The sequence below is a fragment of the Mesitornis unicolor genome, unplaced genomic scaffold, assembly GCF_000695765.1.
Source record: "Mesitornis unicolor isolate BGI_N332 unplaced genomic scaffold, ASM69576v1 scaffold957, whole genome shotgun sequence".
Lineage (NCBI taxonomy): Eukaryota > Metazoa > Chordata > Aves > Mesitornithiformes > Mesitornithidae > Mesitornis > Mesitornis unicolor.
Window position 1 is genome coordinate 3217 of NW_010195469.1, and position 11067 is coordinate 14283.

At 58.3% G+C, this 11067-nt stretch overlaps 1 protein-coding gene across 1 annotated transcript in view; it reads right to left on the reverse strand.

Moving 5' to 3' along the window:
• The window catches only part of FIGLA (folliculogenesis specific basic helix-loop-helix), a gene marked incomplete at its 3' end in the record, with an annotated part of 1622 nt that extends 1440 nt beyond the window's left edge, over positions 1–182 (reverse strand). Inside the window, exon 1 of the mRNA XM_010188106.1 lies at positions 3–182. Within this exon, the coding sequence (XP_010186408.1) occupies positions 3–182 (180 nt within the window). The remainder of the gene's footprint in view (positions 1–2) is intronic.
• Positions 183–11067: the final 10885 nt, after the last annotated feature.

The window sequence follows — 11067 nt, forward strand, 5'->3', positions numbered from 1 at the left end:
ATGTCCTCCAGGTTGCTGACCGCTTCGTAGCCCCCGTCTGGTTGCTTGCGCAGGCGGGCGATGGTGGCGGCGCGGGGCAAGGGGCCAAAGCGCTGGCTCAGCACTGTCTCCAGCACCTCAGGAGCTGGGGTGGGCAGCACATCCCCCACTGGCCACCCCTCCATTCTGCTGGCCTCCCCCATACCTGGGGAAAGGACAAATCCTGCACTCCAGGCCCACCCCACTGCACTGAAGAGAAAACACCAAAAAAAGGGCCTTAAATACCCCTGAGCCCAATGAGGTGCAGGTGAGGCCAAGCTCAGCCTAACGAGCTGGGCAGGTGCAGGGATGGGTGGAGGAAATTAGGCCGTGCCTCAGTTTCCCCACTCAGGGCCAAGCCCCCAAAGGTGGTAGCCACAAAGCCTTGACCCAAAAAGGGACCCAAAACCATCCCTGGGAGCATGGGGGGGGACAAGGCCTGGTGCACCAGGGATGAACATCGCCCCTCAGGGAGAAACAGGGGTTTGGGTGGCTTCATGTGGGCCTAAAAATGTGGGAAATGCTTTTGGGTGGGGAAAATCAAAATGTGAGGGGTTTGACGCTGGCGAGGGTGGTTTCGGTAGATGGCAGTGTTAGTCCCTGCATGCTGGAAACCTCGGGGCAGCCGCAAAAAGGGGAAAAATGGCCTTTTTCCCACCAAAACCTGAGGTCACCCTGGGTTATCACTGAGGGGGGAGCTTCGTCCCAGCCCCGGGGCGGTTTCCCTCTCCCAAAACCTTCCCCTTTGGTGCTTTTGGGGTGAAAAGCCCTCCAAAGCGGATCACCCTGCTTTTCCTGGGGAGTTTGGGGGCTTCTGGTGAGAGTGGGTGCCCCATGGGGTGCGGGGGGGACGGACGTGTTCTCCCGTGCAGGGCTGCAGCTGGCGTGCCTCAGTTTCCCCAGACCTGAAAGTACCCTGGGGGTGTGAAACCCCCTCTGGGCTGCACAGGGTCCTGCCATTTCATTCCTCATCCAGAGAGATAGAGAAAGGCTGGAGGAAAAATTGCAAAAAAAATCCCGAAATGAGCCCAAAAATGAGCTTTGGAGACACCTGGAAAGCAAATTTTTTTACTAAAAGGCAGGTTTTTAACTAAAACCTCAGAAACCCCAAATTTCTCCTCTTTAATGCTCCCTAATGAGCTTCCCTATCCTGCAGCCGGATCTGGATAATCACATTATTCCTGCCCCAGGCTGGGAGGAGCAGATCCTACAAATTAATCCAAGGGCAGGTGGGTTTAAAGACACCTCCCCCTCCCCCCAGAAAAACCCAAACCAACCCTATTCACACCTGCTCATTTTTATTGGGGGGGCTGAAACTCACCCCCTTCCTGCAGCTGGGGTTTGTGCCCCTCCCCTTGCATTAAAACTGAGGACACATGTCCTGGTTTGGCTGTTTTGTGGGTTAAAAATTGGAACTGAGGGGAGGCGTCATGGGGCGAGTGATGGAGGGGTCTGGGGGGTCCCTTGTGCAAATAGGATTTGAAGGAGTCTCACCCTGATGGGAAGCAAATGGACCTGGGGGATGAAATATTTAAGGGTCATAGTTATCAGGAACCATGTTTTTTAGGGATCACACTTATTAGGGGTCATAGTTATTAGGGGTCAGAGTTATTAGGGACCATAATTTTAGGGGTTGTGGTTCTTTGGGTCATGTTTATTAGGGACCATGGTCTGTTAGGGGTCACTGTTATCAGGGACTGTGTTTTTTAGGGGCCACTGTTATTTGGGATCATGGTAATTAGGGGCTATGGTTTTAGGGGTCACAGTTGTTTGGGGCCATGGTTATTAGGGACCGTGTTTTTAGGGGGTCACAGTTGTTTGGGACCATGGTAATTAGGGACCATGTTTTTAGGGGTCACAGTTATTTGGGGTCATGATTATTAGGGACCATGTTTTTAGGGGCCACAGTTATTTGGGGTCATGGGTATTAGGGACCATGTTTTTTAGGGGTCACAGTTATTAGGGGTCGCAGTTATTAGGGCTCAGAGTTATCAGCCCCCACTCGCAGCAAGCACAGGGAAGCACTCGCAGCAATGAGGGCACTGCAAAGCCAGACAGGGTTTTATTTGCTTTTTAAAAAATTTATCATCTTTTTCTTTCCTTTCTTTTTTTTTTTCCTCCCTCATTTTTGGCCTCTGCCGTCTCAATGCACCACGCACGTGGCTGGGACGCAGCCCTTAAAAATAGCAGAGCAGCATGGAAAAGCCGGGAAAGGGCAGAGCTCCTCCGGCAGCGGAGCCTCTCTGGTGCAGTCAGAAAACGGCTCCAGTCACCCCAACCCGGGTTTAAAGCATCTTTTTTTGGGGGGGATTCACCCCAATTTCCCCCCTGCCGGAGTCACAGCCTGCTCTGCTCCAGGCCAAGCATCCTTGGTGCTGGAGGATTGGGGGGCATTCAGGATGAATTCCCAGAAAGCAGCATCCTGGGGCTGGTTTGCCCATGGGGAATGCTCCGGGTTGAGGCTGTTTTCCACCCGTTCACACTCAACAATGCCATTTATCCCTTTCATTTTCCCCATTCCAAGCGTGGCCGGAGCAAAAGCTGGGCTTGGGTCCCCATCAGCTGCAGAGTCCCTGATGCTCCTCAAATCTGGGTGTCTCCATCCCATCTGATTCATCACCGCTCCATCGAGATCTGACATTTGCCATCATCACGAGACTGGAAAAATGAGCGGTCGGTTTCCGATTCCTGGGGGAAGGTCAGGGGAGGAGGTTGGTGCCAGGGCTGCAGCATGGCCGGATCCTGGCGCAGGACAGCTGTCGACACGCGATTAAACCTGATATTTCTTGGCATGGCCCCGAATGTCTTGGAGGGAACTGGTCCCTGCTGGAGTCGCCGGCCTTGTGCCGACTCTGTGCTGCTGGGAGTGCCCAGGATGGGCTGGGCTGAGGGCAATGGTGTGGGGTTCAACCAGACCAAGGTCACTGGGGTCACCACAACCCCATGGACGCTGCAGGCGTGGGGAGGAGCGGCTGAGAGCTGCTGGGCACAGGGAACTGGGGGAACTGGGCAGCACGAGCCAGCAGTGGGCCCAGGCGGCCAAGGAGGCCAACGCCATCCTGGGCTGTCCCAGCACTGGTGTGGGCAGCAGGAGCAGGGCAGGGATCATCCCCTGTGCTGGGCACTGCTGAGGCCGCCCCTGGCATCCTGGGGTCAGTTTTGGGCCCCTGACTCCCAGAAGGACATTTTGGGGCTGCAGCGTGGGCAGAGAAGGGCAAGGGAGCTGGGGAGGGGTCTGGAGCATCCGAATGCTGGGGAGCGGCTGAGGGAGCTGGGGGGTTCAAGTGGAGAAGAGGAGGGGAGGGGAGACCTGATCCCCTCTGCAGCTCCTGCCAGGAGGGGGTAGCGAGGGGGGGCGGTCTCTGCTCCCCAGGGATGAGGGGAAACGGCCTCAAGTTGTGCCAGGGGAGGGTGAGGTTGGATTTTGGGACGAATTTCGTTACTGAAAGGGTTCTCGGGGCCTGGCAGGGGCTGCCCAGGGCAGTGGTGGAGTCCCCATCCCTGGAGGGGTTCAAGAAGCTCCTGGATATGGCACTTGGGGCCATGGTTTAGTGGCCATGGTGGGATTTGGTTAATGGTTGGACTGGATGATCTCAGACATCTCTTTCAACATTAATGGCTCTGTGGATCCTGCCCATCCCTCCTCCTCCTCCTCCTCATGCTCTCCCCAGGTGCTCGCTCTCCCAGGCAGCTGCGCTCATGAATTTGTGGCATTGTTCACAGCCAGGATTTGTCACCGGGATAACACCAAATCAGCAGGGCTCGGCATTGAGACCACCCTGTGATGGGTCTCACAGCCACCAGGGTGGTAAATGGGGGAGAACCGGTTGCCATGCAGCCTGCGAAGCCTCCTTGAAAGCCTTTATTCTGTCATTAAAGCCATAAAATCTCCTCTCTCACTGCCGGTGATACCGATATCTGTGTTTCCCGAACGCCTTATCTTAGCAAACACTGCCGTGCTCTGGCAATGGGCACAGAGCTCCATCTTGGCCTGGGTTTCCCGGCTTGCCCAGCTGTCGGAGCTGGAAATTTGCTGGTGTATTTGCGAGGGCAGGTCTGGAGGCTGAGTTCACACCTGGCCACGGTGTTGACATTGCGGGAGTCGCAGCCGGGCAAGTCCCCAGTGCCGTGCCCGGGTGCTGGGGGGCATCGCGTCCTGTCCCTGTCCCCACCCTCTGCTCCATCACCTCTTTATAAAGAGGTTTAATGAAAAGCAGGAGGTGCTGTGCTGTGGTTCCTGGCCACCCACCGAGGTCCCTGGGGGGTCCCACGCAGGGCTCCCCCCCTCCATGTGCTGAATTATCCATGGGGATGGACAATAACGGGATTTATTGGCCGGGTTCGTGATGAGGATTTTGGCAGGGACAGTGCGGGGTGGGAACGACCGGGCCATGGGGCTCAGCAGCGCTTGGCTCCTGTCAACCGACTCTTCTTAATTACAGCAGGAAATTAAACAGTCCTGGCTTGGTTAGATAAAAATAATAATTAAATTCCTACAGGGAGCGGGTAGTGGGGAGCAAATCCTGCTGGGACACCCAGCCTTGCTGGCTCCCCTCCCATCTCCCACCACCCACAGTCCATTTAATTCCCCCTTTCCCGGAGATTCCCAGCGCGGACGTGCTGGGAGGTGACGTTTCCCCCACGCCGGCAGCAATGGGAGCGGGGAGGGAACAAAGGCGGCTCTGTCCTCCCCGGCTCCAAGAAGACTTTTTGTCAAAGGGGGAGGGAGGATCCCAGCCTGCAGCAGCCGGAGCCGTCCCCGTCCAAGCGCAGAGGAATTTGGGGGGATAAAAGAAGTTTCCGTCAGCGTTGCCAAACCCCCTGGCACGGGGCAGGTGGGTGCTGGGGGGGCTCATGGCCCAGCTGTGGGGGTCTGGTGGCTGCTGGCCCAGGTTGGGTCACCCTGGGCTGTCACTGTTGGCCACGTGGCCTGGGGTTGAGGTGGGGACAGGGACTGAGAGAGGAATGGGGATAGAGACAGTGAAGGAGACCAGGATGGGGACAGGGATGGGACGGGGACAGGGACCAAGACGGGGACAGGGGTGGGATGGGATGGGGACCAAGATGGGGTGGGATGGGATAGGGTCAGGAACCAGGATGGAGATGGGGATGGGGACAAGGATGGGGACAGGGATTGGGATGGGGATGAGAGGGGACAGGGACTGAGAGACAGGAAGGGATAGGGACAGGGATCAGAATGGGGATAGTGATGGAGATGTGGATAAGGAGGGGGATGAGATGGGGACAGGGACTGAGAAAGGAATGGGGATGGGACAGGGAAGGGGATGGCAAAGGGACCAGGATGGGGACAGTGACGGGGATGGGGATGGGGTCAAGGACAGGGCCAGGGCCAGGGCCAGGGACGGGACTGAGACAGGAACCAGGATGGGGTCAGGGATAGGATGGCGCTGGTGCTGGGACAGGATGGGGACAGGGATAGGAATGGAACAGGGAAGGGGAAGGGGAAGGGATAAAGACAGGGACCAGGATGGGGATGGGAGTGAGGGTGGACAGGGAGAGGGATAAGGACATGAATGGGACTGAGACAGGGACAGGGAACGGGATGGAGACAGGGACGGGATGGGGTTGGGGCTGGGACAGGGCTGGAGACAGGGACGAGGCCAGGGCCAGGGCTGGGGCTCAGCTCTGCCTCGCTCCTCTCCCAGATTTTGGTCTGGATATAACCCCCAGCACATCCTTGTGGTGTCCGGCTGCAGGCAGGAGCTGACTGGCCCCAAAAACGAGCCCCATCCCTTCCCTCCAGCCCCCATCACAGCCCTGCGACAGGGAAACGTGCGGCTGCAGCTCCGTCCTCCTCCTCCCCACGGCAATTCCTGCCCTGGCCATCCTGGATAACCGCAGCAGCGCCGATTGCCGGTGCCAGATAATCTCAGTTTGGCAGAATTAATAAATGCATCGACCTTAAACCCCCTTGCTCCTCTCTGGCCATGGGTCTTGAGTGCCCACAGTCATGTAGGGACAGCCCTACAGAGCCACGGGGCTGGGGAGGCTTCCTCCCCGTTTGTACCCCAGTCTGGGTTTTTGGGGTTCCCAGGACCCCCAAAGCTCTGTGTGAGCAGAGGAGCCGCCGCCGCGCCAGATGCCCGCAGATCCCGGTTAAACCCTTTGCCGGGTCAGAGCCGCAGGGTGCCCACGTGGCCCTGCCCCACATACACACGCACATCTGACACGCACACGTGCACTCACATGTGCACACATGTGACGCCGGGTCCCCACGGGTGTCCCCGTGCAGACTGGATGCAGCTTCCAGCCCCTCGCATCCATCCCACCCCAGCGTTATTTCCCCATTTTATTTCCCCTCCCTGGGAAAAAGGAGAGGAAAAACCCAGTAAAACCCTGCATTGGAACTGGGAGAAAGCAAACCGTGTCACCCAGGGCGTTGTGGGGGTCGCCCATGGGTTGATCCATGATCCAACCACTATTTATTGCTGTGCAGAGGGATACAGCTCAGGAGGATGCTCTGTTTTGGGAATGGCACAGGACCCAAACCCCCCAGCACCGTGCATCCCATCCCAGCTCCCCTGTGAGCATCCCACGGCTCCGGGATTACTCCAGTGCCGCTAAAATCCCGTCTTTATCCGCGCCGTGCCCAGCCAATGACCTCGGCGCTGACGCGCAGGCCCTTCCTCCGCAGCATCAGAGATGATAAAGCTCCCCCCAGCCCCGCTCCCCTCCAACCGGCTCGGATGCTCCAAGGATGACGTCCGAGCGCGCAGCCACCGGGATGGACGGCGAGGGCTTCGCCCAGGTAAGGGGATTTTCTCCCCGGATTTGGGATTTGGGGCTGGGTTGTGGCTCCTCGATGCTGCGATGGACCCCGGTGTGCAGGGATGCTCATCGGGAGGGGAGGCACTGCGGGATGCAGTGGATGCTGGTGAAATAATTCATGGAGGCTATAGGAGAGCCATTTTTCAGGCACAGTGTGGTCATGGCAAGGCGGGATGTAATTTTTGGGGTGTTTTCTACCTGATGGAGTAGTGAGGGAAGTTTCCCTGGAAAAGCAGCTTTTCGGCAGCCGCTCGCTGCTTCGAAACCGTCTTTGCTGGAAAACGCAATTTTAAAAAGCGCGATTTTTCATTTCCAGTTTCTCCTTGTTTCACCTGAACTGGGAGAGCCAGAGCCCCCCACAGCTGCAGGATGGGGGTCTCCCCTGGTGCTCCAGGTTTTAGGAGTCCACCCAGCTCCATCCCTTCCCAAAATGCTGGGTTGGGGTGGGAGCTGCACCCACCCGCACGTGGCTTCGTGATGTGACCACAGGTCCCTGCCCTCGCCGTGGTGTTCCCACGAGCTGAAGGCTGAGATCCTGCAGTAGCCACACACCCGGGGGTCCCTCGATGCATTTTGGGTCCTTTCCTTGGATGGGCAGTGCTGGGTGGGAAGGGTTTTGCAGGAATTGCATCCAGGGCTCGAGGACCCACCCTGGGCTGGATGCAGTCGTGGCACAGGGGTAATTATTTGGGGTGACAGCAGCATTATCATGGGATGGGACCCCTGCGATTGGCATCTGGGAGTAGCAGAGGAAAAAAATCGGGATCTGTTGAGCATCCCAACAGTTTGGATCCGAAATGGAAATGGCATCCACATGCACAGCATGGGTGGCAAATCCACCAGGAGGAGGCGAGAGAAAAGCCCCTGGCACTGAGCATCCCTGTGCCCCAACCCCGGTTTGGTGGCACCGGGAATGCATGGTGGCCCCAAGCCATGGGATGTGGCCATGACCCGGCTCTGCTGTGGGAGGTGGCCATGACCCAGCTCTGCTGGGGGAGGTGGCCATGACCCAGCTCTGCCATGGGACGTGGCCATGACCCGGCTCTGCTGTGGGATGTGGCCATGACCCAGCTCTGCCATGGGACGTGGCCATGACCTGGCTCTGCCATGGGATGTGGCCATGACCTGGATCCACCAGGATGCGGTTGAAGCCTCTCCTTTCGGCCACTGTCGGGGAGGTGCCGCAAATGGGCGTTACTCATCCTGGGGCACCATGACTCAGGACTCTTTTGCCCTCCGAGGGGTGCCAGGTGCCTGGCACAGCCCTTGCCATCCCTGGAATATGGTCCCCAGCTGTCCCTAGGCTTAGCCATGCCAGCTTTTGGGGACATCACCCATCCTGACGGGGTTGCTGCCAGCTCTGACGTCCCCTCTGGGGCCTGGGGACCTTGCTGGGCTTTGGAGACAGTGCAGCTCATGGACATGCACAGGGCTCGGGTGTCTCCTCCCCCTGTTACATCAGGGGCTGATCCCAGGGTGCTCCGGGCTGGTCCCATTGGGATCTGAAGTCCCCTGGGGTCAGGAGATGTTTGATGGAGCTGGCAGCTCCTTGGCAGCCAGACAAGCTGGGGGCTTAGGGCTGTGATGGGGATCAGGGCAGGCAGCAGGGAGCAAACGTCACCCTGGTGTCACAGCGAAGCGTCAGGAGGCAGAGGGACAGCAGCGGCAGACGCTCGGTGTGGACGGGGAAAACTGGATCTGCCGGTGCTGAGGGTCCCACTGCAGAAACCTCCTGGGCAGGGGAGGATGCTCAGGGGTGGAGATGATCCTGAGGTTGAGGATGGCCAACACCAACAGAGGGTGGCCATCACCCGGGGAAGGTGACCATTACTGGTGGAGGGTGGCTGTCACCAGTAGAGGATGACCATCACCAACTGAGGGTGGCCATCACCAGTGGAGGATGACCATAACCAGTGTAGAATGGCCACCACCACTGGAGGGTGGCCACCATCACCACCAGTCCCCTTTCGGCCGAGGTCCAGTGACCTCCAGTGCCCACCCCACAACTCACGCTTGCCCCCGCAGCCGGGTACCACTTCCCAGCCAAACCCCATTTGGTTTCCTCCCATCCTGGCTGGTGGCCCCGTGGCTTTGAGGTGGTGAAGGGCTGGGGGGGAGCAAGACGAGCCGGAGCAGGGTGCTCGTGACACGCAAGGGAGCTAAAATTAGGTGGCTGCGTCTGATCTGGTTTAATCTCCCTTTTCCGCCTGTTTAACAGGGATTAACCGGGCTGCGCGGGTGGGGAGCAGAACCTCGCAGTGGCCTCAGTTTCCCTGTCCCCTCTTGACCCCTGGGGAGGGGTCGTTTTGGGGGAGGTCGTCGCATCCCCGTGGCCGTTTTGGGAGGGGTGACCTGGGGACGTGGCTGGAAATTTTAGGGTGGGTTGGACAGTGACCCCGGGGTTATGAGCAGAGGTGGGACAGATGGACGGACGGACAGATGGATCCCCACCACCCCCCACCCCAAAAAGGGTCACGGTTTGGGCAGGAGGAAGCCAGGGCACGGCCGTTTCGCCCCGCTCATCCCCAAGGTCATGCGCCCCAGCCCGCAGCTGCCGTCGCCAAGAAAGTCCTCGGACCAGTTTTGGGACTGGTTTTCACCTCCCAGCCCCGTGCGAGGGTTGGGTCCGGCTGTGCTCGAGGTTTCCGGTGCGTTGGGTGAGCAGGGCCAGTAAATCTCCGGTCACCGGGGATGCTCCAGTGCCTATGGGGTGGTTTTGGGGACTGTGGGGGTGGCAAACGCCCCTGGGAAGGACGTGGAGCATCAGTGAATCACGGGGCAGGGGATCCCGGAGGAGCCAACGCCTGCACCCCGATCACCCCCATTCCTCTATTCCCGAGCCCTGCCTCAGTTTCCCCTGCGTAAACCCTGGCCACGGGTGTTGTCGTTACTGAGCCGCTCGTCTGTAAAGATTCACACGAATTAAATCAGAGCTGGGGGTAACTCCCCATTATCACAAGCCCGTACGGAGCTGGGGAGCAGCTGGGAGCGACGGTGTGAAAAGATTCCTATTTTAAAGTTTATTACGTGGAAGGAATTACGAAATACATTTAAAAAACCCTCATTTTAAATTAAAAAAATGGCCTTAAAAGCAAGTGCTATGTAGAGGAGTGCATCACCAGAGACCCGCTCCTCCTGCCTTGTCTTGCTTAGGCCGTTAACCCGCAAATAAATTGAATTTTGGGGAATAGACATCCCTGAATGATCTGATTTTCACCTCGCGAGCAGGACGGACGGACGAGACAGACGCTCCCTTCATCCGCGACGGCGGACGGATGCGCCTGGCTATTTTTAGGCTAAAACGCCGCTTTAATTTCATCGTAACTGCTGCGAGTTTGGGTATTTAGCAAAAAAAAAAAAGCGGGGATTGAAATGGATGTGAACCGAGAACAGATTAAAAATTGATGATATGGGGCTGTGACCGAAACCGTGGCCAAACTGGGCAGGACGGGATTACCCGGGCTCCATTTCTCTTTATTTTGGTGGTTTCTCCTGTTTTTCTATTTCCTTTAAAATGAAGTTTTGATCCCTCGGAAGAAAATAATGATGTAAATGGTGACAAAAGGGGTTGGGATGGAATCCGCAGAGGGAAAAGCTGCTCCCAACTGGTTGGGAACCGCGGCTGCGGGCGGCGCCTGCCCGGGGCTGCCGGGACCGGCTCTGCTGGGAGCCCCGGGCCGGGCAGCGGGAGCCGGACTGGAGGAACTGGGAGGAACTGGGAGGGCGTGGGACGTGCCGTGGCCCTCGTCTGGCTCTGCACTCCCGGGGGGATGGGGCTGGGGGAAGGGTGGGGAGGAGGAGGAAGGACGAGGGGTGGAGGAAGGACGAGAGGAGGAGGAAGGACAGGGGGTGGAGGCAGATCCTCGGAGCTGGGATGAAGAGGAGGAGGAAGGAGAGAGAGAGTGGAGGAACGACTGGGGAGCTGGGATGAGGAGGAGGAAGGACAGGGTTGTGGAGGAAGGCCTGGGGAGCTGGGATGGTGGAGGCAGCCTTATGGAGCTGGAGTGAGGAGGAAGAGGAAGGAGAGACAGTGGAGGAAGGCCCAGGGAGCTGGGATGAGGAGGAAGGATGGAAGGAGGAGGAAGGACGAGTGGTGGAGGCAGATCCTGGGAGCTGGGAGGAGGAAGGAGCAATGGTGGAGGCAACTCCATGGAGCAGGGATGAGGAGGATGAGAAGGAGGAGGATGAAGGAGCAATGGTGGAGGCAGCTCCCAGCCTCTCCCGGCCGGGGGGGGGGGGGGGGCCCGCAGAGTCGGGGGG